General features: G+C 46.7%; 1 protein-coding gene across 11 annotated transcripts in view; it reads left to right on the plus strand.

Annotated features, from left to right (window-relative positions):
- Positions 1 to 27,307, plus strand: part of LOC309382118 (chromodomain-helicase-DNA-binding protein 8-like) — a 146,450-nt gene that overhangs the window by 107,498 nt on the left and 11,645 nt on the right. For all 11 annotated transcript variants that reach the window (XM_081933611.1, XM_081933610.1, XM_081933616.1 and 8 more), the window contains 9 exons: positions 1,054 to 1,143; positions 3,673 to 3,776; positions 4,856 to 4,970; positions 5,250 to 5,325; positions 9,633 to 9,687; positions 10,288 to 10,483; positions 12,832 to 13,040; positions 20,652 to 21,221; positions 25,649 to 25,797. In XM_081933611.1, coding sequence (XP_081789737.1) covers positions 1,054 to 1,143; positions 3,673 to 3,776; positions 4,856 to 4,970; positions 5,250 to 5,325; positions 9,633 to 9,687; positions 10,288 to 10,483; positions 12,832 to 13,040; positions 20,652 to 21,221; positions 25,649 to 25,797 — 1,564 coding nt within the window. The remainder of the gene's footprint in view (positions 1 to 1,053; positions 1,144 to 3,672; positions 3,777 to 4,855; positions 4,971 to 5,249; positions 5,326 to 9,632; positions 9,688 to 10,287; positions 10,484 to 12,831; positions 13,041 to 20,651; positions 21,222 to 25,648; positions 25,798 to 27,307) is intronic.

The raw sequence follows: 27,307 nt of genomic DNA on the forward strand, positions 1-27,307 counted from the left end.
TTCCTTCCTTCCTTCCTTCCTTCCTTCCTTCCTTCCTTCCTTCCTTCCATATCTTTCTATCTACCTAACTGCCTATATCTATCTATCTATCTATCTATCTATCTATCTATCTATCTATCTATCTATCTATCTATCTAATCTATTTATCTGCCTATCTATCTACCTATCATCTCATCCATCCATCCATATCTACCTATCAACCTATCATCTCTGTCATCCATATCTATCTATCTATCTATCTATCTATCTATCTATCTATCTATCTATCTATCTATCATCTATCTATCTATCTATCTATCTATCTATCTATCTATCTATCATCTATCTATCATCTATCTATCTATCTATCTATCTATCTATCTATCTATCTATCTATCTATTTATCTATCTATCATCCATATCTACCTCTCAAACTACCTATCATCTATCTGTCATTATAATCCACCCACCCACCCACCCATCCATCTATATCTATATCTATCTATCTATCTATCTATCTATCTATCTATCTATCTATCTATCTATCTATCTCTCTCTCTCTCTATCTATCTATCTCTCTAATTATCTATCTATCATCTCATCCATCCATCCATATCTACCTATCAACCTACCTATCTATCATCTCTGTCATCCATATCTATCTATCTATCTATCTATCTATCTATCTATCTATCTATCTATCTATCATATCTACCTCTACCTATCATATATCTGTCATTATAATCCACCCACCCATTCATCTATATCTATATCTATCTATCCTGTCAATCCATCTGATGTTTATCCCACCTTTATTACTTTATACATAACTCAAGGCAACAAACATACATAATATCCCTTCTCCTTTTTTTTTACCCCACAACAACTGTGAGATGGGTTGAGCTGACAGAGAGTGACTGGCCCAAGGCCACTAAGCTGGCTTTCATGCTTAACCTTTTGTCATCGTCACTGACTTAACAGTGGAGACAGCCAATGTCTTGGAATGTGGGTGGTGTGCAATTTATCAAACGATGCTTGGTCCTCCCAACAGAAAGGTATTATTTTCCTCCTTAGGGTGCTGCTCAGGGTCCGAATGCTTTATTACTTGCGCCAGGAGGTGATCGGAGACCAGGCTGAGAAAGTGTTGGCAGGTGCTGTTGCCAGGTAAAAAAAAATAACGTTTACAAAGGTTGCCTGGGGGATGTTCTGTGGGCTTATCCCCCGAAATTACTGACATGCCACCTTTTGTTTTTGTACGACGGCTTTGCGGTTCTAACTAACTAGCTGATAACCTAGCGTTGCCCGGGTATTTATTTATAGCGGGGAAATGTTCGGACCAAACGTAGTTTCTAATGTTGGATTTCCCCACTTACCAGAGGGAGTCCCCTTGCGGAGCACTGTGAAGCCGTTACCATGGCAACTCCATAGCGTTGTACAGTAGAAGCCATTTTAAGGCACAACAGGCCTCAACAGAACACACACACACCGAGGGGTGTAAGGGGTGTCTTACCCCCACAGTATTTGTCTCCAGGGATTATGCCATCTGTGTACCAGGTTTGGTTGAAATTGCTCAAGGCGTTCCAGAGCTATTTTACGGCAGTACAGTAGAAGCCATTTTACGGCAGTACAGTAGAAGCCATTTTACGGCACAACAGGCTTCATCTTAACAGAACACACACACACCCCGAGGGCTGTAAGGGGTGTTTTACCCCCACGGTATTTGTCTCCAGGGATTAGGCCATCTGTGCACCAGGTTTGGTTGAAATTGCTCAAGGCGTTCCAGAGCTATGCTAGAACCCACACGCACAAACAGACACACCCAGCCAGCCGTTTTATATAGTATATAGATGGATGGGTATGGTTGGTATGGGAAACGGGCATTGATTGTCTCAGTGGATTTCGTGACAGAAACCTTTTCCGTTAGGGGTGTGTTTCTTTGAGTCCTTGTTTAAGAAGAGGATTTGTATATAGGGCCTCCTGCTTGAGAAGGGGGTCGGATTAGAAGACCTCCAAGGTCCCTTCCAACTCTTGTTACTCTGATTTTTGAAGACGCCCACCCCACCAGATAACTCTTCTTAATGATGAGCCATTGTGGCATCGCCTTAGCAACTTCTGAGTTTGTTTATTTTTTTATTAAACGTGTTTACTTCTCCAAGTCAATCATTTTGTTAGAGAGAGATTTTTTTTTATCCTGGCAAAAGAGCATCTCTTTATTTATTTTTCTCTTGTAAATGGATTACTGTGGTGCATCTAAGGTGTCAAACTCAATTTCATTGAGGACCGCATCAGGACCTCGAGGGGGGTCGGGACAGGGACACTGAGTGGGCATGGCCAGCTTAACATCACTCCCCAAACTGCTGGCATGTTTCCTCTTCGCACTGGGTAGACTGGGCCGAAGCCATGCTGGCCTGATATTTCCTCTTTGCGTTGGGTAGACTGGGCTGAAGCCACACTGGCCTGATATTTCCTCTTCTCATTGGGTAGACTGGGCCGAAGCCATGCTGGCCCGATGTCTCCTCTTTGCATTGGGTAGACCACTTAACTTTAACTTTATTGAATTTCTAGACCGCCCCTCTCTCAAAAGAGACTCGGGGCGGTGTACAGTCATATTAAAAAAGTTAAACAGTAAATATACATATTATAGGTATGCAATAAATAAATTAAGCATAGGACTGGAGGAGGTAGTGAAAGTTCCCTTACAATTTAGTTAAGTTAGATTAAAATTTATTTTAAAAATTTAAAAAAGTTAAAAACATTAACCTTAAAAGCTATCCCAAATAAAATATCCGCCAGGAGGTAAGAGTAGAACTATAAGTGGGCCAGGCCGGCTAATCGGAACAGGTGAGTCTTAAGTTTTTGTCGAAAGGAGCGGAAGTCGGTAGTAGTTCTAATATCAGGGGGGAGGTCATTCCAGAGGGTTGGGCCCATCACAGAGAAGGCTCTACTCCTAGGTGCCGCCCGTTGGCACTGCTTGATGGATGGCACTCGGAGGAGTCCCTCCCTGTGTGAGCGAATTGGTCGCAGGGATGTATGTGGTAGAATGCGATCCCGCCAAAGACCAGCCAAAGCCACGCGGCTTACCGTATTTTCCAGCGTATAAGACTTTTTAACCCCCCAAAAATATTTCAAAAATTGGGGGTCGTCTTTATATGCCAGGTATAAGAAAAGCCACACCCAAAAAAAAGAAGAGAAAAGAAAAAGCAGCGCCGCCAAGCAAAAAGCCGCACCGCCACCAGCACAGACGCTGGCCTTTCAATCGTTAACCTCGGCGCTCCTCGCCTGGGCACACGGATGGATGAGGGCTGGGATGGCTTAGTAAGGTCTGGCTGGCGGTCTGGAGGAGGAAGGCGCTGAGCTCAAAAGTACGAAAGCCTGGCAGCGCGGAGGTCTTCAGACGGCTCGCGCCTGAAATTAGGGTGTCGTCTTACACGCCCAGTCGCCTAATACGGCGGAATATACGGTACATTTTCCAGGATGGCCCCACGAGCCGGATCCAACCACATTACCACGGATGCAGCCCACGGGCCTTGCGTTCGACTACCTCTGAGCTAAGGACAATCTACTCGGCGCCATGAGTGAGGCTACGAAAGCCGAGCTAGGATTTTGGAAAGGCGTCTTGGTTCCTGTTTCACATCTCACAACCCCTTTTGCCTTGTCTTGTTTTGTTTCCATTTCCCATCTTCGTTCCTGCAGCGAAACGGACATCTGGTTTCCGCTCGTGGATCAGGCAGAAGTCCCCACGGCCTGGTGGGACACGGAAGCCGACAAATCGTTGCTCCTTGGGGTCTTCAAACATGGTGAGTGATAACTTCTGGATGGGAATGCCCCTTCCTTTCGCAATGAGGAGCAGATCCAACGATCAGGCCCCAAACCAGAGACGAGACAATGAGACCCAGTCAAGTCCAGTCCTTTTTTTGCTTACACCTAATTGGCAGATTCCTTAACAGCTACAACGATCATAAAATAGATGTGATTCATTTAGCAACCGGTTTGCCTCGCAGTGAAAATTCCTGCCCCCATGGTGGTCATAAGTCAAGGACTACCAATAAATTGTCAGTGAACAGAAGCCACCAAATCTAAATTATACTCAATTTAAATTTACTTAATATAGAGGACTCTAAAAACAACAAAACTGTTCTGACCTAGGCTTCCCCAGCAGCACAAAGCCGAGTCCTCGTCCCGATAAACCCCTTTTATGTAATTTTAGAGTGAATTTCTCCCCAGCAAAGTCTTTCCTCTCCCAGAGTCTTTCAAGATAGTTCACAATTACCGGCCTTTTATCAGGCTTGGAGACTGGCCAGGACGATATCTTTCAGGCGCTGCAATACTTGGCAAGAATGCAGGATTGAATTAATTGTCTCCTGCAAACTCCACTCCCCTTTCGCTCCTCTTTTATTCCCTATGGGAGGGGCTATTCACCGTCCACCTCTGGCCTTACTCCCAAGTCGACCCTTAGCTGTTCCCTTCGTCTAGCAACTCTGCATGCGCACACTGGGAACAGGCTCCAGCTGTTCTTCTGCCCCACTGATGTCTGACTCCGAAGGTAACTGATAACGGTCGGACGGCCCTGGCCCCACCTCTGCCTCCGACGCGGAGCCCACATCAGAGCCTTTCCCAGACTCCAGGACTGGCCCATGTTCCTCCCCAACCTCCTCGCTCTCCAAATCTGTTGCTAGCTCCGCTGGGCGCTGGCGGGCCACAACACGGAGTCTTATTTTGTTAGGGCTGACACTTGGTTCCTCTTGGATAAGAGCCCTCTAAGGAACGCCAGGACTAGAGGCGTAACCGGGAAGCTGACTTTATATAGTCTAACCTCTGCCTGAGGTTACATGGGGACATAAGCCCTTGAGGCACTGATGTTTGACCTTTCCTTCAGGCTACGAGAAGTACAACACCATGCGAGCCGACCCCGCGCTCTGTTTCCTGGAGAAAGCCGGCCGCCCGGATGACAAGGCCATTGCCGCTGAGCACCGACCGGATGTGGGCGAGGGGTGAGAGGCCGCTTGGGCTAGAGTTGAGCCATTCTCAAGGCTGGGGGGAGTGGGGGGGCACGGACGACGGACAATGGGGGTGTGGGGGGGAACCGCACCCATGATGACCTGCCATGCTAATACCGAGGCACCGAGGGAGGGGACCACTGGCCCCGAAACTCGGGTGTCTGTGAGTTCACCTTGCTTCTCAAGGGAAGTTCTGAGGTGTGTCTGGAAAGCGGGGGAAAGGATGCCGGGATTTCCACCGCAAGAATTGACTAGTTCTCATGTCGCCGGCAGGGTGGATTTTGACAAGGACTGCGAGGATCCGGAATACAAACCGGTCGGAGCCCCGGCCAAGGAACACGATGAAGAGGTGGGATCCTAAACCCAATTGCACTGTTAATATAGCCCAGTGAGGGCTAAACTTTTTCTCCTTGCATACCGAAATCAACACCCAGAATGCCCACACCCCATAATGCAACGCACCCATGCTCATATGACACCCTGCCCTCCCTCACTCTCCTGTGCATGCGCACAACCCCCCCCCCCAAAAAAAAAAAACCATGGTGCGACACCTTCCTCCCCTCGCACCATGTTTTGGGCCTAGCAGGCCTCCCTGAAGCCTCCAGAAACCAAAAACGGGGAGAGGGGCGCACCTCTCTACGCTTCCCCCTCCTCCTGGCGCATGCGTGTGCCTCTCCCGCATGTTTTATTTTATTTTATTTTTATTTTATTTTTCAAGATTTATAGACCGCCCCCTCTCCCCGAAGGGACTTGGGGCGGTGTACAGGCATCTCATTAAAAACCAGATACAAAAATAAATACCCTTAAATACCCTTAAAATCGAATTAAACCTAACAGCTGTACAAGATAATAAAAGTTAAAAATCAACCTAAAACTAACCCCTAAAAATTTAAAAATGCAGACTTGAGGGACTAAACTGGGATTAGGCCAGGCCGGCTAACTTGAACAGGTGGGTTTTAAGCTTCTTACGGAAGGAGCGGAGATCGGTGGTGGTTCTGATATCAGGGGGGAGGTCATTCCAGAGGGTCGGGCCCATCACCGAGAAGGCCCTACTCCTGGGCGTCGCCCGCTGGCACTGCCTAGTGGACGGCACCCGGAGGAGTCCCTCTCTGTGAGAGCGGATCGGCTGAAGGGATGTATGGGGCAGGAGACGCAAAAATCTACCGGCCGGCGGGTGGAGCTGAGCTGAGCAACAGCTCGCGTGCCCGCCGAGAGGTTCGCCATCATGGATATACCTCATCACCTCCCATGTTTAAAAAACCAGAACCCGAGACGTTTTAAACCCATTGCCATTCAAACCTAACCGAGGCTACTGGTCCTGGGTTTTATTTATTTGTTACATTTTTACACCACCCCAATCCAAGCGACTCCTTTTTAGAAAGAAATCTATTTTTTTTTCCGGCCCCCTACTGTTTCTTGGGCCCACGGCCTGCCAAGGATGTGGAAAGGGGAGAAGGAGAGAGGAAGGGGAAGGAGAGAAGAGAAGGACGACAGAGGGAAGAAAGGAGGTAGGGAGCGGGAGGAGAGAGGGAGAAGAAAGTGATGGATAAGGTATACAAATATGGTGGATGGAGAGCAGAAGAGCCAATATATGTGTTTTGGGAGTTGACGGTAAGACGATTGATGCAAACATTTGATAATATAATACGCTGCTGGTTATGTAATAGTATACATGTGGTTTATATGTTATGAAAATGAGAAAAATAAAAAATAAAAACTTTATATATAAAAGGATGTGCTTTGGAACATGTGCCCGGTCCTTCCATTGTAGCTGAAATACCCCTCCCAGCATCCTTTGCCATTAAGACTGACAGGGAGGCATGCTGGGAATGGTAGTTGAGCGAATCTGTGGCTATGCCCAGCTTCTCCTCCGTCTGTCTGAATATTTAGAATATCCTTCAGGAATCTCAAAAGGTGCTTTTTTTTTTTTTTTTTTAAGGCAGCTGGAGTGTTTTTTCCCTGAGGAAGAAAAAAAGATTTTTCGCTTCCCCTCCCAAGAAGCTTCATTGGTAGGAGAGATGGGAGGATTAGAGTTCTGACAGGATTGGTGGTTGGAGGGGGGGAAGAAGGTTGGAAGGATCGTATTTCTTTGCAGTCCTTTGGATAATCCTTCCAAACACACACGCACACACGCACACACACCACACCAAGGGTGGGTTCTAGCCCGCTTTACTCCCGTTTTGCTTTTGTGCATGCCGGATGTGTGCTGTGCTCACTTTCACACTTCAATTAAAATCAAAAACAAGATGGTGGTGACCGGGGAACCGGTTCGGGGGCATGGCAGGCCTAGGGCGTTGCTGGTTCCAGTCACCCAGGCTGACATACTACTACCGGTTCGGCCACACCAGTCCTAATCAGTAGGAACCACTTCCCTTTCTCCCTCCCTCTCTCTCTGTCTCTTTCTCTGTCCCCCTCTGTCTGTATCTCTCGCTCTGTGTCTCTGTCTCGTTCTGTCTCTTTCTCTCTGTCTCTTTCTCTCTCTCTCTCTCTCTGTCTGTCTCTTTCTCTGTCTCTCTCTCTCTTTCTCCGTCCCTCTCTGTCTCTTTCTCTGTCTCTCTCGATCTGTGTCTCTCTGTTTCGTTCTGTCTGTCTGTCTCTTTCTCTCTCTCTTTCTCTGTCCCTCTCTGTCTGTCTCTCTCGCTCTGTCTGTCTCTCTCGTTCTCTGTCTATTTCTCTCTTTCTCTCTGTCTCTCTCGCTCTGTCTGTGTCTGTCTCTTTCTGTCTGTCTCTTTCTCTCTGTCTGTCTCTTTCTCTGTCCCTCTCTGTCTATCTGGGTCTCTGTCTCTCTCTCTGTCTCTGTCTCTCTCTTTCTCCGTCCCTCTCTGTCTCTTTCTCTGTCTCTCTCGATCTGTGTCTCTCTGTTTCGTTCTGTCTGTCTGTCTGTCTCTTTCTCTCTCTCTTTCTCTGTCCCTCTCTGTCTGTCTCTCTCGCTCTGTCTGTCTCTCTCGTTCTCTGTCTATTTCTCTCTTTCTCTCTGTCTCTCTCGCTCTGTCTCTCTGTGTCTCTGTCTCGTTCTGTCTCTTTCTGTCTGTCTCTTTCTCTCTCTCTGTCTGTCTCTTTCTCTGTCCCTCTCTGTCTATCTGGGTCTCTGTCTCTCTCTCTGTCTCTGTCTCTCTCTCTCTCTTTCTCCGTCCCTCTCTGTCTCTTTCTCTGTCTCTCTCGATCTGTGTCTCTCTGTTTCGTTCTGTCTGTCTGTCTCTTTCTCTCTCTCTTTCTCTGTCCCTCTCTGTCTGTCTCTCTCGCTCTGTCTGTCTGTCTCGTTCTCTGTCTCTTTCTCTCTCTCTGTCTCTCTCGCTCTGTCTCTCTGTGTCTCTGTCTCGTTCTGTCTCTTTCTGTCTGTCTCTTTCTCTCTCTCTGTCTGTCTCTTTCTCTGTCCCTCTCTGTCTATCTGGGTCTCTGTCTCTGTCTCTCTCTGTCTCTTTCTCCGTCCCTCTCTGTCTCTTTCTCTGTCCCTCTCCGTCTGTCTCTCTCGATCTGTCTCTCTCTGTTTCATTCTGTCTGTCTCTCTCTTTCTCTGTCCCTCTCTGTCTGTCTCTCTCGCTCTGTCTGTCTCTCTCGTTCTGTCTATTTCTCTCTCTCTGTCTGTCTGTCTCTCTTTCTCTGTCCCTCTCTGTCTGTCTCTCTCGCTCTGTCTGTCTCTCTCTCTTTCTCTGTCTCGTTCTCTGTCTCTCTCTTTCTCTCTCTCTCTCTCTCACACACACACACACAGACACACACTCCTTCCATCATTCCCACCATCCTGCCAGAAGCAATGACGCTTCTTGGATGAGAAGCAAAATGTGTTTGTTTGTTTTTTCCTTAGTGGGGGAGTGGGGGGGAATCCACAAACCAGTTGCTTTTAGAAAAAAAGCACCTTCGAGACAACTGTGGCTTAGATGACTGAGGTTCTCCGCAGACATCCTTGGGGATGAATTAAAACTACGTCTAGATGTACCGATCACCGGGAAAGTCAGCTTGTAGGCTGCCTTGAGGGCTCATTGGCACCTTTCAAGGCTGCTTTCTCACCCCCACTCCATGCTGTTTGCGTGACCGAGGGAAGTTTTAAGGGCAAAGTTAACTAACGGGAACGATATATTTTTTCCCTTTGGGAAATTTGAGTTATGGAGAAACATGGGGGAAACGTTTGAAAACTTCTATCTGCTTCCACGTTTTCACTGCCCAGATCTTGTTTCCACAAGTAAAGCAAACGTGTGACTTTTAGGACAAAACCCATCATCCCCAACTGTAATGGTACTTGGCAGTTTAATTGCACTGGAACGACCTCCCCCCCCCCCCCCCCCCCCCCCGATATTAGAATTACTGCTGATCTCCGCTCCTTCCGTAAGAAACTCAAGACCCACCTGTTCCAATTAGCTGGCCTGGCCCAATCGCAATCATAATTATAATCTAATCCTGACCTTCCTGGCCGGCATTTCAAATTTTTAAATTTTGGGGTATTTTAATTGGTTTTAATTGGTTTTAATCATCAGTTAGTTCATGACTATTGTACAGACTGTGTGTTCAATTTGTTTTGTCTGGGGTTTTGTATTTTTGTTGTCTATTGTATATTTTATTTCTGTCTGTACACCGCCCCGAGTCCCTTCGGGGAGAGGGGGCGGTTTATAAATTTAATAAACTGAAACTAAACTGAAACTGAAACTAATGTCTCCATTCCAGGGCGAAGCGCTAATGATGATGGATGAAGACATATCGGTGGTGGATGGGGATGAAGGTAATTATACCACTCTATAAAGCCTTAGTTAGACCACACCTAGAATACTGGACCCAGTTTTGGTCACCATACTGTAAAAAAGATGTTGAGACCCTAGAAAAAGTGCAGAGAAGATCAACCATGATGATGAGGGGACTGGAGGCTAAAACACAATGAATGGTTTCAGGAACTGGGCATGGCTAATCTAGTGAGGAGAAGGACCAGGGGAGTCATGATATTTGAGGGGCTGACACAGAGAGGAAGGGGTCAAGGCTTTTTCCAAGACACCCGAAGACCAGACAAGAAACAATGGATGGAAGCAAATCAAGGAGAGACTCAAGCTAGAAATAAGGAGAAATTTTCTAACAGAACAATCAACCAATGGAACAGAAGTTGTCCTCAGAAGTTGTGGGGGCTTCATCACTGGAGGCTTTCAAGAAGAGATTGGACTGTCACCTGTCATAAATGGTGTAGGGTCTCATGCTTGGGCGGGTGGTGGTGACGTTGGACTAGATGACCTACAAGGTCCCTTCTGTTAATCTGTAATCTATCTCTACCATGGGAAGAGGGTCAACTGGAGGACGCACGAGTCACACCACCGTCCCTGTCATAATTCTCTAGGTCAGCCAGGGAATCTCTTCTGGCCTCCAGCCTCTGCGCTCACCGCCCGTTTGCGACGACTAATCACGGCCTTCCAGCGGAGCTACAAGCGCGAGCAACTGAAGATGGAGGCGGCGGAGCGGGGGGATCGGCGGCGGCGGCGTTGTGAGGCCGCCTTCAAGCTGAAGGAGATGGTGCGCCGAGAGAAGCAGCAGAGGTAATCTTGTGGGCCTGCTTTGGAATCCCGCTCTCTCTATTTGGAGAAGCTGGGTCAGGAGAGGTACCGTATTTTATCGTGTCGAAGACGCTACTTTCCCTTTAAAATATTTGCTTGAAGACGGAGGGGCGTCTTATACACAGGAGGCCGAGGAGAGAAGGCGTGGCCCATCCCCGTCCTCCAGCTCTGCTGCACATGCCCGACAAGCCCTCTACATTATATGCAGCTCTGTCATTCCTCTCTGCTGCGGTCGTTTCCTGTGTCACATTGCCACTCTAGGTTTCATCTCTATTGTTCCTGTGATGCATTTTCTGTTCTTGTATTACTCTCTCTCTAATAAGATGGCTTCTGCACAGGGGTGGCTTGTAGCATGCTTACTCACTTACTTTACATCTGCGATGGCAAACCTATGGCCATCTCTGCGGGCATGCAAGCCATTGTCCCGTGTCAGCTCCGGCACGCATGCGCACGCCAGCCAGCTGATTTTTAGCCTCTCCGGAGAGCCGGGGGAGGCCGTTTTCGCCCTCCCCAGGCTCCAAGAAAGCCTCCGGAGCCTGGGAAGGGTGTAAAATGGGCCTACCGAAAGGTCAGACATGGACCATTTCCAGCTTCCAGGGGGCGGGGGAGGGCGTAAACGGTCTGTTTCTGAACTCCCAGTAGGCCCGTTTTTCACCCTCCCCAGGCTCCGGAGACTTCCTGCAGCCTGGGGAGGGCGAAAGTGGCCTCTCCAGCCCCCCCGGAGGAAATATTAAGGTCAGCTTGGCGGCAAGCAGCACACCGGCAGTGCAGCCCGCCCGGTGGGGGCAGGAGGTCTCCGAAGTGGGGCTTGGGAGGAGTCACATCTGGGTATTGTCACGGCCCATCTGCCCGGAGACTGAGGGAAATCTTAAGGCCACTCCCTCTGCTCCTCCTCTGACTCCCCAGATTAAACTCAGTCTTCGGCCCAGAAAGAACTAATTTAGCTGCCTCTCCTTGGTACAAGATCTTTTTTCCTTTCAGCTAAGAGCGTTGTCTAGTGTAGCCTCCTCTCGTGCGCTCTGTAATCAGCCTGTTCACAGTAAGCGGATAGCGCTACCGAGAGGCTCAGGGGGGCGCACTTTGCATTATGGGTGCAAACACCCGCTGTCACACATGACCCTCACATTTTTGGAACCCCAAAACAGAAAGGTTACTCATCGCTGCTCTGCATGAAACACGGGCGCGTCTTCTAGATGGAAAAATACGGTACTTGAACCTGCGACTGAATCCCTCATAAAGTATCAGGAACCTAGGTTAAGTTGCAGTTAAGATTCATTGCTCAAACCTTTGCAAAAGAATCTGATGGACTAAAGGTCAATACAGGTGATCCTCGACTTACAATTAATCCCGAGATGTATGTTGTTAAGTGAGATATTTGTAAAGTGAGTTTTGCCTCATTTTACGACCTTCCTTGCCACAGTTGTTCAGTGAATCACCGAGGTTCATCATTTTGGATCCCGTGATCTTGGGACACAGCAGCGGTCATAAGTATGAACCAAGCATCTGCATTTCATACGATGACGTTCACATGATCTTGGGTCTGCGACAAAGGTCATAACTGGGAGGAATGGCCATAAGGCACTTATTTTCAGCGCCGCTGTAGCTTTGAACGGTCACTGTTGTAAGTCGAAGACTACCTGCGTACTGAGTTGGAGCCTGAAAAGGGTCCACTGAATTCAAGAAGGATTAGACTTGGGATCATTTATGGGAACGTAATGATTCTAGGCTGGTGACTTGCTTAACGCCACCCTCCAGCTTTACCCGCTCTTCTACATCATCAATCACAGAATTATTGAGCTACTTCTGAGTTGGTTGCCTTGCTTTAGCCCAAACTACCTGCATCACTGCAGAGCAGGGGTGTCAAACTCGATTTCATTGAGGGTCGCATCAGGGTTGTGTTTGACCCCGGAGGCGGGGGGGGGAGGCTGAGGTGGGAGTGGCCAGCTCAACATCACTTATGTCGGGGGCCCAAGCGCTTTGCCAGCAAAAATGGGCTCACGAACTCCGTTTCCGGCTGCGACAGCCTCCTTTAACCCTCCGCCAGCGAAAAGGGGGCTCCGCTGGCAGAGGTACCACGGGCTGGTCCTTCGCTCTTTCCAGGGCAGCTCCGTGGGCCAAATCTAAGCACCCCACGGGACGGATCCAACTCGCAGGCCTCGAGTTGGACACCCCTGCTGTAGAGAGATTTTTTTAAAAAAAATTCTTCACTGGGGCATTTTAGAGAAAAGTCGGATGATTCATTCTGTCGATCAGCAGCGGGCAAAACCCTGTTGCCAAATGGGTTCGACGTGCCACGAAAAGGAGCTCAACGATTCTTTGTTATCCCCAAGGTGGACGCGCCGTGAGCAGTCGGACTTCTATCGTGTGGTGTCCACGTTTGGGGTGGAATACGATCCAGACACGATGCGGTTCCATTGGAGTCGGTTTCGGACCCTTGCCCGCTTAGACAAGAAGACGGACGAAAGCCTAGCCAAATATTTTCACGGTTTCGTGGCCATGTGTCGACAGGTGTGCCGCCTTCCGCCAGCTGCAAGTGATGGTTAGTAGCAGAGTTTGGAATGGGTAGAAAAATCTCTTCCCCCCCCCCCCAAAGTTTTTTTTATTTTTTGTTTCATATTTTAACTTCTTCTATAACCCTTTACATCTTCTATTATACATAGTTCATTTTACATCATATTTTCATTTTACCTTTCAGTCAGCTTATTTTCATTCCATATTCAATACAATACAATCAAGCCTTGTTTACTACTGATTTAAATCGACCAATACAATACAATACAATACAATACAATACAATACAATACAATACAATACAATACAATACAATAGCAGAGTTGGAAGGGACCTTGGGGGTCTTCTAGTCCAACCCCCTGCCCAGGCAGGAAACCCTATACCGTTCCAGTCAAATGGCCATCCAACATCTTCTTAAAGACTTCCAGTGTTGGGGCATTCACAACTTCTGGAGGCAACTTCTGTTCCACTGATTAATTGTTCTAACTGTCAGGAAATTTCTCCTCAGTTCTAAGTTGCTTCTCTCCTTGATTAGTTTCCACCCATTGCTTCTTGTCTTATCCCCAGGTGCTTTGGAGAATTAAAAAAGTTTTTGCACTCTGCAAACCTCCCCAAAACGCCCCGTTTTTCACGAAAACGGGCCCATTTTTTGTTTTTTCAAAAAAAAGGGCAAGAATCGCCTTTAGGAGGCTTGTAGAGTGCTCTTGAGGGCTGGGGGGCAAAAACAAGCAAAAAACGGTCTACATGCTCTGCACTGCCATTTTGGTGAAGGGGACAGGTTCTGGGAGGCAAAAATGCTGTATTAAGTGTGTAAGAAGCACCCAGATTTTCACCCTCTTTTTTTGAGGGAAAAAGGCGCGTCTTTATTCTCCGAAAAATATGGTAAATGAAATGTTTACTGTATAAAATTAAATTTGCTAATATATGTTATTAATAGTAAAACAGAATAATAGATGGAAATGATATGTTAAATTTGATTAATTCGGAGAGGCAAATAATAATATTGTTTATATATTAAGAAGAAATTAAAATTAAGCCGGAGAATTAGTGGGCCAGAGGAATGCCGTCGATATAGTTTACTTGGACTTCAGTAAGGCATTTGATAAGGTAGACCGTAACCTACTACTAGATAAAAGTAGAAGAATGTGGGTTGGACAGCATCACCATCAGATGGATTCGTAACTGGCTGACCAACCGCACTCAACGTGTAGTTCTCAATGGAACTGCATCTACATGGAGGGAAGTAGGCAGTGAAGTACCCCAAGGCTCTGTTTTGGGCCCAGTACTCTTCAACATCTTCATCAATGATTTGGATGAGGGAATAAATGGGGAACTCATCAAATTTGCAGATGACACCAAGCTGACAGGAATAGCCAACACTCCAGAAGATAGGCTTAAGATACAGAAGGATCTTGACAAACATTGGGCACTATGTAACAGAATGAAATTCAATGGTGAAAAGAGTAAGGTTCTACATTTAGGCAAGAAAAACAAAATGCACAGGTACAGTATAGGTGGTACCTTGCTCAATAGTAGTAACTGTGAGAGGGATCTTGGAGTCCTAGTGGACAACCATTTAAATATGAGCCAGCAGTGTGCAGCAGCTGCCCAAAAAGCCAACACAGTCCTAGGCTGCATCAACAGAGGGATAGAATCAAGATCATGTGAAGTGTTAATACCACTTTATAATGCCTTGGTAAGGCCACACTTGGAATACTGCATTCAGTTTTGGTCGCCACAATGTAAAAAAGATGTTGAAAGAGTGCAGAGAAGAGCAACAAAGATGATTAGGGGACTGGAGACTAAAACACATTAAGAACGTTGCAGGAACTGGGTATGTCTAGTTTAATGAAAAGAAGGACTAGGGGAGACATCATAGCAGTCTTCCAATATCTCAGGGGTTGCCCCAAAGAAGAGGGAGTCAAACTATTTGCCTCTTCAAAATCTTGGTGCATCTTATACTCTGCTGCGTCTTATACTCTGAAAAATATGGTAATTAGTTATCCACAAGTAATAATATTAATCTATTTCCTTCCCATTGTATTGAATATATACCATTGGCTATATTTACCAAATTTCATTCTATTTTACTAATAAATCCTTTTCTTTCTTTCCTCCTTTCAACCATTTTCTCTTAGTCTCTCAGGAACTTCACTTCTTTTATCTTCTCTTCTCTCTACCCATTTGCCTAGCTTTTTCTTTTTCTTGATCTTAAAATTTCTACATTTTTTTCTTGCCAATCTTTTTTCTCCTTTTTAATTCTGTTGTTTTAGAACCTCTTCCCACTAGAAACACCTTAAGGATTAGCCTGAGCCCTGGATTAGGATTAGCAAAATCTGATCTGAATACCTCAAGTCCTTCCCAGTTTAAGTGCTGAAAATTTAGACCTAGGATCCAACTCGAGAATTATGAATGGGACAGACAGCTCCAGTGAGGTGCCACAATTTTGAGTCGTGCCAGGAAGTTTTTTTTTAAAAAAAACCTCCTTGAATTGACTTGATTCCACTGATTCGATGGACTTGTTCATATTGTTTTATGTTAAATTAAGTTTTTGTTTCCGATTTTTTTGTGGTCTGCCAAGGTTGGCCTGGTGCGCCATTCGCAATTGGGCGGAAATCTTTTTATATTCGTTTTATTTATTAAGGCTGTGTGGATTTTGAAAAGAACTCTGAGAAAAACAGTTCAGATTTATCATGAATGTGAGCTCAACACCCTTTTTTTCTGCTATTTATTAAATACTAGTTGATAACCCATAATTCTATCAATATTTTATAATTTGATAATCCGGTGTTGCCCGGGTATTTATTTATAGGGGGGAAATGTCCGGACCAAACATAATATCTCATGTTGGATTTTCTCCCTTACCAGAGGGAGCCCCCTTGTGGAGTACTGTGAAGCCGTTACCATGGCAACTCTACTGCGCTGTACAGTAGAATCCATTTTAAGGCACAACAGGCTGTATCTCACCCGAACACACACCCCAAGGGGTTTTAGGGGTGTCTTAACTCCCCACAGTATTGTTTACAGAGAGTAAGTCATCTGTGTACCAAGTGGTTTTGTTGTATTCGGGTCTTTTCCCGTGTAAGGTTGAGATTGTCTTTGCAACGTTTCGGCAGGATCTCACCTGCCATCTTCAAGATTGAAGATGAAGATCAATCGCTTGAAGATGGCAGGTGAGATCCTGCCGAAACGTTGCAAAGACAATCTCAACCTTACACGGGAAAAGACCCGAATACAACAAAACCAGCATACCAGGGGTTGTAACACAAATACATACATACATACATACATACATACATACATACATACATACATACATACATATGTATTTGTGTTACAACCCCTGGTATGACTAAATATGGGAGGAAGGTCACTACTCCCTCTATCACAGAAAACCATCCAGGCAGAAAACCATATTTTTATTTTTAATGTTGCCTTTTTATATTTGTGTTGTCTTTGTGCTGATAAATAAATAAAGGGAGACTAGTATAGATCCATTTCGAGCTATTTAGCTCTCATCAGCTAGCCATACCCTTACTGGGATTTGAACCTGGGCTGTATTACATAAGATTCCTGCCTAATATGTAATACAGCCCAGGTTCAAATCCCAGTAAGAGTATGGCTAGCTGATGAGAGCTAAATAGCTCGAAATGGATCTATACTAGTCTCCCTTTATTTATTTATCAGCACAAATACAACACAAATTATATATATATATTTAGTCATACCAGGGGTTGCAACACAAATACATACATACATACATACATACATACATACATACATACATACATACATACATGCACATATATATTTAATGTCAAGGTCCCAACTTTTTTTTATTTCTCCATTTTACAATATCTCTCTTCCTTTCAGCATCTGCGTGAGCCTGAGAAACAATTAGGAACCACTCGTTTATTTATTTTTATTTATTTATTTATTTCTTAGCCGCACCCTCTCCCGAAGGACTTGGGGCGGCGTACAATAAAACATATGAAATAAATATATAGACAAGACATACATATAACAAAGACATATACCAAGACATGTACATGTTAATGCAACTTTAAAAGCAGTTGCAACTTTTTTGGGGGGTGTTAAGATTGAGGCTTTTTTTTTTAAAGGGTGTTTTAATCAACAGAAGTAGATAGACTCTTGTGACTTCCCAAATACTACTTCTAAATTGTTTCAGAAGACTGGGAAAGGAATGGAGAGAAAACACAATACAATAATACAATACAATAGCATAGTTGGAAGGGTCCTTGGAGGTCTTCTAGTCCAACCCCCTGCCTAGTCAGGAAATCCTATACCCGTGATGGCGAACCTATGGCACGCGTGCCACAAGTGGCACGCGGAGCCATTTGTCAGGGCACGCGAGGCGCTGCCCTGTCAGCTGGCCAGCGCGCATGCGCGCGCTGGCCAGCTGAGTTCACCTTTTTAAAAGCTATTTTTCGCCTTCCCCAGGCTCCAGAGGCTTTATAGGAGCCTGGGGAGGGCGAAAAGAGCCCCCCCGCCGCCCCCCCGGAGGCTTCAGGGAACGTCCCGAGGCTTCCCTGAAGCCTTTGGAACACTTAAAACCAACCTCCGAGCAACCGGGAAGTGACTTCCGGGTTGCTCGGATGGTCGTTTTAAGTGCTCTGAAGGCTTCAGGGAAGCCTCGGGACAGTCCCTGAACAGGCACGAGACGTGCGTCTCCATCGCCCGGGCCCGGATCGCCTCCACCGCGCGGCGCCTCAGGCTCGGCGTCCTTGCGCCCGGCCTTCAAATCGCTGCCGCCGCCGCCGCTAGGACGGGCTAGGCTTCAGCCGCGCCGCCCTCGCCTCCTCCTCCTCCTCCTCTAGCCGCGCCATCGCAAGGATTAAGGCGAAAGGGGGCGGGGAAAGCGAAGGGGGCTTTGCATGATTTTTTCGCCTTCCCCAGGCTCCAGAGGCTTTATAGGAGCCTGGGGAGGGAGAAAAGAGCCTCCCCCGCCCCCCCCCCCGGAGGCTTCACGGAACGCTCGAACGCGGCGCCGGGGCCCGGCAGGCAGCGAACGAGTCGGAGCCTGCCGACTGGAGGAAGAGGGTGAGAGGTCCTGTGAACGGCGGCAGCAGCGGCGACAATAGTCGCAACTCGGCTGCCTGCCGCCTTTCCCCTCCTTTGTCTCCCAGCCGGGGCGGCCCGCCGGCAAGTTACGACTATTGTCGCCGCTGCTGCCGCCGTTCACAGGACCAGCCTCTCACCCTCTTCCTCCAGTCGGCAGGCTCCGACTCGTTCGCTGCCTGCCGGGCCCCGGCACCGCGTTCGAGCGTTCCGTGAAGCCTCCCGGGGGGCGGGGGAGGCTCTTTTCGCCCTCCCCAGGCTCCTATAAAGCCTCTGGAGCCTGGGGAAGGCGAAAAAATCATACAAAGCCCCCTTCGCTTTCCCCGCCCCCGCCCCCTTTCGCCTTAATCCTTGCGATGGCGCGGGTAGAGGAGGAGGAGGAGGCGAGGGTGGCGCGGCTGAAGCCTAGCCCGTCCTAGCGGCGGTGGCGGCGGCGGCGATTTGAAGGCCGGGCGCAAGGACGCCGAGCCTGAGGCGCCGCGCGGTGGAGGCGATCCGGGCCCGGGCGATGGAGACGCACGTCTCGTGCCTGTTCAGGGACCGTCCCGAGGCTTCCCTGAAGCCTTCAGAGCGCTTAAAACGACCATCCGAGCAACCCGGAAGTCCGGGTTGCTCGGAGGTTGGTTTTAAGTGTTCCGAAGGCTTCAGGGAAGCCTCCGGACGTTCCCTGAAGCCTCCGGGGGGGGGGGGGGGCGGGAAGGTTTTAAGTGTTCCGAAGGCTTCAGGGAAGCCTCTGGACGTTCCCTGAAGCCTCCGGGGGGGGGGGGCGGGGAGGTTTTAAGTGTTCCGAAGGCTTCAGGGAAGCCTCCGGACGTTCCCTGAAGCCTCCGGGGGGGGGGGGGCGGGGAGGTTTTAAGTGTTCCGAAGGCTTCAGGGAAGCCTCTGGACGTTCCCTGAAGCCTCCGGGGGGGGCGGGGAGGTTTTAAGTGTTCCGAAGGCTTCAGGGAAGCCTCCGGACGTTCCCTGAAGCCTCCGGGGGGGGGGGGGAGGTTTTAAGTGTTCCGAAGGCTTCAGGGAAGCCTCCGGACGTTCCCTGAAGCCTCCGGGGGGGGGGGGCGGGGGAGGCTCTTTTCGCCCTCCCCAGGCTCCTATAAAGCCTCTGGAGCCTGGGGAAGGCGAAAAAATCATGCAAAAATGGGCGCGTTGTGCGCGCATGCGCACTGGGGGCGCGTTGCATTATGGGTGCGGCACGCCCGCACACGACCCCCCCGCGCTCCCCCCACTTGTGGCACGCGAGCCAAAAAAGGTTCGCCATCGCTGTCCTATACCATTTCAGACAAATGGCTATCCAGCATCTTCTTAAAGACTTCCAGTGTTGGGGCATTCACAACTTCTGGAGGCAACTTCTGTTCCACTGATTAATTGTTAAACGGATGTGAACAATCAAGAGATAGAAAAGTTTATTAGCGCATTTTCTAATAAGGGATAATTAAGGGAACCCTGGAAAGAAGCTTTTCAAAACATGGAAAGAAATATTAAGTCGTTCCTATTTTGTTTTTTTTTTTACATTTCACTTTTTTTAAAAAAAGGCAATAAACTGCCTGTTTGAAAGAGTCCGTGAGTCTTGTCCACAATCTTCAGAGATTAGTGGGAATGAATGAGGGTTTTTAATTCCAATCACATTGGAGATGTGAATGTAGAGGGTCTTGGGGACATGTCTCAAAATAAGTTGTAAGTCAGTGATCTCCAACCTTTTCTGGCTGGGCAGACTGGCAAGGGGGACGGGGAGGGGGGAGAGAAGGAAGGAAGGGGGGAGAGAGAAAGAAAGAAAGAGGAGGAAAGGTGGAGAGAGAAAAAGAAAGGAAGAGGAAGGAAGGAAAAGAGAAAGGAAAGGAAAGGAAAGAGAAAGAAAAGGGAAAGAAAGGAAAGAAAGAAAGAAAGAGAAGGAAGGAAGAGAAAAAAAGGGAAAGAAAAAGAAACTAAGAACAAGAAGAAGGAAGAGAAAGAAAGGAAAGGAGAGAAAGAGGAAAGAGGGAAGAGAAAGGAATGAAAGAAAGAGGAAGGAAGGAAAGAGGAAGAAAGAAAGGAAAAAAGAAAGAGAGAAAGCAACTCATCCACGGGATGCCGGCAGTACATGAAACCACACCCCTTCCAGTCCACAGCCCGGCACTGCAGCCCCAACAATAAAGCTGCGTTTCTCGATCTCAACAACTTCAATATGGGTGAATTTCAGCTCCCAGAATTCCAGACATTTACTGGAATTAAATTATGCCCATCTTAAAGTTGCTAAAATTCTGAACTGGTGTTATAAAGCCATGCGCCCCAACCTTTCGGGCAGTAGGCACCGGTTCCGTGGAGAGAGGTTTTTCCGTGGACCGAAGGGGGCGTGGTTTCACGTGCCGCCTGCTTCACGGGGATGGGGCTTCGCTTGTTTGCGCGGACCGGTTGCTGCCATGCCATGGACCGGTGCCAGTTTGTGGACTAGGGGTTGGGGACCTCTGCTATAAGGGCTTCAGGCAGTGTGCCAGGAGGGATGGGGTGGAACAGAAGAGAAACAACTGAGGAAAAGAGCGAGAAGTAGAATGATTCCAGATTCACCCGGTTTTCCCTTCCTCTCCAGAGTCTCCAGACCCCACCCTGTTCATCGAACCCATCACAGAAGAGCGGGCCTCCCGCACCCTCTACCGCATTGATCTCCTGCGCCGTCTGCGGGAGCAAGTGCTGTGCCATCCCCTCTTGGAAGAGCGCCTTGCCCTGTGCCAGCCTCCCGGGTCTGAAATGCCACCGTGGTGGCAGTGCGGACGCCACGATGGAGAGCTGCTCCGGGGAGTGGCCCGCCACGGTCTTAGCCAAACCGACACCACCATCATGCAGGACCCGGACTTCTCTTTCCTGGCGGCTCGGCTCAGCCACCTGCACAGTCGGGCAGGGGGCACAGGGACACCCCCTCTTCCGCCCCCAGGGCCAGCCCAGCCTACAGGGCTACCCCTTCCAGGGGTCAGCATGGCGGCTGCTCCATCTCCCCTGCTCCTTGCTCCACCTTTGAATGAGCCACCTGCTCCGCCACATCCGCTCGCCTTGCCCCCCAAACCTGAATCGGCCGAGGACTCTGACTCTGAACTTGACCTCAGCAAGATTTCTGCGTCATCGTCGTGTTCGTCCTCCTCGGGCTGCTCTGACGACAGTGAGGGTGAGTTGGTGTTTTGATTTTTTTAAAGATATCACTTCTTCTTTCCCCCTCATCTCCTGAAGAGAAATAGCCAAGGCCTTCCTTGCTTAAAAAAAAATCAGGAGAGATTGGCCAAAAAGACAACCTATCTACTAAAGTTGAGAAATGCCTGGAGACGCGGAGCTGACGTCACAGTGAAATGGTCGGGCGATCTTGGAGCTCCAAGATTGCTGCCGATATCCAGGTCACTGGACGTTCCATCTGGACCTAAACTGTCCCGTAGAGACGGTGACAGGAATGGGCACATCCTGTTGATCCCAGAGACATTGCAAAGTCTCTGGTGATCCGGGAAAAGCCCCTTTTACCGGCAGCTGCGAGGCAGCCATTAATGACTGCTGAAACTGTTGACAGCTCCGGAATGCAAGGGCAGGAGAGAAATGCCTGTTGATAGAAAGGGTATTTTTAACTTGCCTTTTTTATAGGCTCTCCAAACTGTCTCCCCTCTTCTAGGGAGTTCACAAGAATTCTTTTGTTCTGACCTACATTTCACAGAATCACAAAACAGACTTCTTGTCCTGCAAAAAAACCCACCCTTTTTATTTGGTTAATGTGAATTCCTAGCATTCACATCCAGAAAAGTCCTGGCGATAAGTCTTTCCAGGTTTAATTGCAGCAACAGACCTCATTAGTCCTTGGATAAATGCCAGGCCGAGAGTTTCTAGTTGCAACTCTGTACAATGAAATACCTGGCAAAGAATCTCTGTGAGGCACAAACTCAGATATGCAAATCTTCACGATAATAAACGAACTAAATTGTCTCCTGCAAACTTCCCCTTTTGCTCCTATTTATTCCCTGTGGGAGGAGCCATTTAGCATCCACTTGTGCCTTTACTCCCAAATTGACCTCTGTTCCTTAATTGTGCCCTTCTCCTGACAGCTCTGTAAATGCGTGCATCGGGAACAGGCTCCAGCTTTTCTTCTTCCCCACTTATCTCCAACTCCTAAGGTAGCTGATAAATGTCGGATGGCCCTGGCCCCATCTCTGCCTCTGACCAGAGCACCCAACAGACTCCAGGATTGGCCCAAGTTACTCCCCAACCTCCTCACTGCTCGGGTCTGCCACAACACCAATTCAATAAGTCAGCTTAAACATTGATTAAACATACACCAACAGCCCAAACATAGATTGTCCTGACAGGCATATTACGGAATCCAACCCCAGTTTATTTGTCGCTAATACTGGTTTATTTTGTTGTGTGGGATGTGTTAGTGGCTGAACGTATCTGTAGCCTGTCTCATTTATTTAGTCGTAAATCTATCATTGCTGGATCAATCTGCAATTCTTCTAAAAGCCAAGCCTTTTTATTTATGATTATACTTGATTTTCTCTAAAGCAGTCTTTTACGAAATACAGCATTCCATAGTAAGCATTTTTTTACCACTCAAGTTTATTAAAAGCCTTTTCTGTCCCTTATTTCTCCACTAACAGAACTATAGCCTTTAAACTCAGGAGTCAGGATAGTTTATTACTGTCTGAAACCAGAACAAATAAAGACACTCAGTGAATATACAATTAAACATTTTAGAATAGAAGTATAAAAACAGGTAAAATCTATGATAAAATCCAATCTGTCACATGGTCTAACTATACTAAAATTACAATCCATAAAAAGTGAGGCCCGTAGTCAGTTTAATACTAAAAGGAATAGGTAGTGCAAAGGGCTTTGCCACATTTGTAGTATAAAATAGCCATGGTGGATTAGACACCTGTTTTTCTGCCGAATCCCCAGTGCTTCTGCACAGAATCTAGCTACCTGTGCTGTAGTTACGGACTGTTTGTTAACTAACTTCTTGTTGTTGTGCCATATCCATCGCCGGACGTTGGTTGTCATTTTGGCGATCCTATTTTGATCAACAGCAAGAGGAAAAAGTGCTGCTGAGTTTTGTCCAAACCGGTCCCTTAGATTTTGAAGCCATGATGTCCTTCTTCTGTATGGACCTGGTTTACCTTTAATCTTTCCTTGGATGACTAAGTGGAAGTATGCCGTATTTTTCCTGGTGCCGCATCGCATGTCCAAAATATTTTGACGTTCGCTTTTTTGTGGAACTTGTAAAACGGCACACTAGGAGATATTCAGCTGGTCCTCTTGCCAAGCATTGAATCAATGCCAGCCTGGATTAACTTTTAGCAAAGGGACATACATGACCTTACTTAAAAGCTACCACCACCCCAAAACCCCTCTATTAGCACTGTAGTACAGGTAGTCCTCAAATTATGACCACAATTTACCCCCAAATTTACATTGGTAGGCGAGACATTTGTTAAGTGATTTTCCCCCCCCCCTAATTTTATGACTTTCATTAAGTGGATCGCTGCAGCGGTTCAATTGGTAACACCGTTGTTAAGAGAACCTGTCTCCCCTGTGGACTTCGCTTGTCCGAAGCTCGCAGAAGGTGACCATCCCATGATCCCGGGACACTGCAACCGTCATAAACACGAGTCAGTTTGCCAAGCATCCAAATTCTGATCACACGTTCCTGGGGAATTCTACAAAGGTCATAAGTGTGAAAATAGAATAGAATAACTTCATTGTCACTTTGAATGTACAGTAGTGGCCACAATTGTGGAAAACTTTGGGGGAAAGTGTTATTTTTGAGATTTGAAGGCTAATAACACCTTTCTTTGGGAGTCTCAAGATAATCAGATTCCACTCCTGGAATGGCCTGGGAATACCCAGATCTTAACCCAATTGAACATCTATGGAGCCAACTAACTTGTTAGTCAGAAGGGACCCAACAATAAAACCCAGTTAATAGAAGCAATCATTCAATCTTGGTTTCACTTTATAACAGCTGCAAAACTAAAAGACTTGGTTCACTCCATGGGAAGACGACGTAAGGCCGTAATTCGTGCTAAAGGTTACCCAACTAAATATTAACTGACACGGTGCTAATTTTTGTATATTTCGTTTTTTCTATGGTGATCATTTTTGTATATTTCCTTTCGTTTTTCTTCTTTATAAACTGCTATTCTAATAGCAAATCCTTCATAAAAGTTATTGCATTGCAATCTTACAGTCAGTAAATTATATTTCCATTGATATATAATGTTATGGTACTACTCCAAAATAAAAAGTGGTGTTATTAGCTAGTTTTAGAAACTACACTTTTCCCAAAAGGTTTCCATAAATTTGGCCACTACTGTACACAAATTGGCAGACATTAAAAATGAAATTTCGTCGCATGCAGCTCTCAAAGGGTCACCACCTCCAATTTTACACTATATAAACATGACAAAATAAATAAATGCATATAAAATTATGTACATGCCCACATATATTACATGACGCAGAGAGGAAAAACCTGGCGGTAAGTCCCTTTTTAGCGCCATTGTGACTTTTTATTTTCTATATTTTATTTTATTTTAAATATGTATAAATATTGAATACATGAACAGTGTGGCATCTGGATGTCGTTAATTTTTATATAAAATAATAGCGATAATATTGACAATTTTGGCAATCTTACTAATATAAGATTTGTGCCATTAAGGTTTAAAATAGAGGTAGGAATAGAATTTTCCCTAGAAGAGGGAAAATATTATTCTGTATATTCTTATATAATACCAGCTGATAACCCGGCGTCGCCCGGGTATTTACTTATTCCAGTCCTGTATTAGACAGGAATGGTGATGTCAAGTGGCAACGTAAGTGCAACATCGCTGTCCTCCCTTCTTCCATTAATGTCACCGCAATTCCTGAAGAGGCGATGGCAAGAGCGACTTCTCCCTGAGTCCGGATTTCAGCAACAATTAAATTAGTTAGAAATGTTTTCCCTGTGCCCTCAGAAGCGTAATTTCTAATGTTGGATTTTCCTCCTTACCAGAGGGAGCCCCCTTGTGGAGTACTGTGAAGCCATTACCATGGCAACTCCACTGCACTGTACAGTAGAAGCCATTTTACAGCAGTACAGTAGAAGCCATTTTAAGGCACAACAGATTATATCTTAACAGAACACATACCCTGAGGGATGTTAGATGTGTCTTAGCCCCACAGTATTTGTCTCCGGAGAGTAAGTCATCTGTGTACCAAGTTTGGTTGAAATTGCCTGAGGTGCTTCAGAGTTATGCTGGAGCACACACACACACACACACACACACACACACACACACACACACACACACACACTTTTATATATAAAGGTTTTTAAAATCAGTATGTAGAGGAAAGGATTAGAAGTTGAGAGATGATTGTATTATGTCCAATGCTATCATAATGAGGTGAGTAGAATTAATGTAACTGCGCCATCATAACTTTAAACGGTCACTAAGCGAACTGTTGTAACTTAATCCACCCAGCCACTTCCTTCTCTTCAGGGCCCTCTTCTGGAGCAGACCCGTATTCTCTTTCCATCCCTTCCTACCTTCTCGTCGTTGTTTTTTGTCCCAGGTGAAGAGGCTTCTTGTGGTGGGAAGCTGTTTGAGGAGGAGGAATCCTCGCTGCTCTCCCTGCCCACTTCCCACGAGGGGAACTCCCCGCAGCCTAGTGCCTCGGATCTGCTGCTCCAGGAGCGCCAAAGGGCCCACGAGTGGCCAAAGGTAATGGCGAGCCGGAGAAGGCAGGGACACTCCTGGAGTTGTATGGTGCACCAAGAGCATAGTCTTCCGTTTGAGACTCAAATGTGGGCCGGGGGGGGGGGCGGTGTTGTCTACGGCCAACTCGCCACCGTCAATTTGCCACCGCCAGCTTGCTCCGTTGGCCAACTCGCCGCAGGGCAACTTGGCACAGGGACAAGAGTTACGTAATATTGAAGAAACGGGGCAATAGAATCATTAAAGGCAGCGCGCAAAAGGAGAGGCGGAATGGAATGCAAATGACCAACATTTAAAATAAATTTTAAATTTTAAAAAATTACGATAAAGAATGAAATTGAATTGTTGAATTGTCCGCAGGATGTTTTTCCATAGCGAGTTGTACCCATTCCACCTGAGCAGACTTTTACTTGTATCATTCCCATAGGATTCAGAAGAAGTAATTTAATGCAAACGTTTGTCTTGGGCAATGATTTTTTTTTTTAATTTGTCCCTGCTCTGCTTCTCAACAGGGATAAATACGTCCCATATACGTCCCAAAGATGTTTTTTTTTTCAGGAGGCAATTGAATATTTCTTGTTTTTTTCTTCGAAGACGTTTCGCTTCTCATCATTCTTTGTTTCATCGATTGTCCGCCTGTCTTACTCCAGGGCAGCTCTGGGTGGCCTTAAATTATAGTTTATCATTTTAAGGTTTACTGGTTTTTAATGTTTGTAAACGCCCCAGTCACCCCTAAATAAGATGGGCAGTACGCAAATCAAGACACTGGGGGATTTTGTCCCAAATTCCAATGAATTTGCAAAAGGGACCCCAAAGGTTGATTTTTCAAGAGACGTTGAAGCCACTTGGAGGTTTAACCGTGTCCTCAGGGTCACCTGAGTGGTGCCAATGGTTCCTCTTTGTCTGGAACGGTATCGGGTTTCCTGCCTAGGCAGGGGGTTGGACTAGAAGACCTCCAAGGTCCCTTCCAACTCTGCGCGAAAAATTGAATCTCCAGTTTTTCTGGAAATCCGTTCATACTCCCACACCATTCGAAAGATGTTCAATCCCAAATTGCGTAGCTAAAGCAAAGGTGTCAGAGCTGAAGAAGCTTCTTGGATGGGAAGCGAAACATCCTCAAAGAAAGAAGCAAGGAAGTCCAGTTGCCTTCTGAAAAAGCACCTTTGGGTCAACCATGACTTGGATGATGGAGAATCTCTACAGACCTCTCTCATTTATCTGGGCAGGTATTAGTGTTGGTTTTTTTAATAGCACACCTTTGTAGTAGAATACATGATATGCCCATATTGTGGTCACTTTAGATCTATGAAGCTTCCCCCTACCATTTAGGCAGGATTAACCCAATTTATTGGGACGCGGTGGCTCAGTGGCTAAGACTTGTCGATCAGAAAGATTGACGGTTCGAATCCCTAGTGCTGCTTAATGGGGTGAGCTCCCAGCTTCTGCCAATCTAGCAGTTCAAAAGCACGTAAAAAATGCAAGTAGAAAAATAGGAATCACCTTTGGTGGGAAGGTA

The sequence above is a fragment of the Natrix helvetica genome (assembly GCF_964273705.1).
Source record: "Natrix helvetica genome assembly, chromosome: Z".
Taxonomy (NCBI): Eukaryota; Metazoa; Chordata; class Lepidosauria; order Squamata; family Natricidae; genus Natrix; species Natrix helvetica.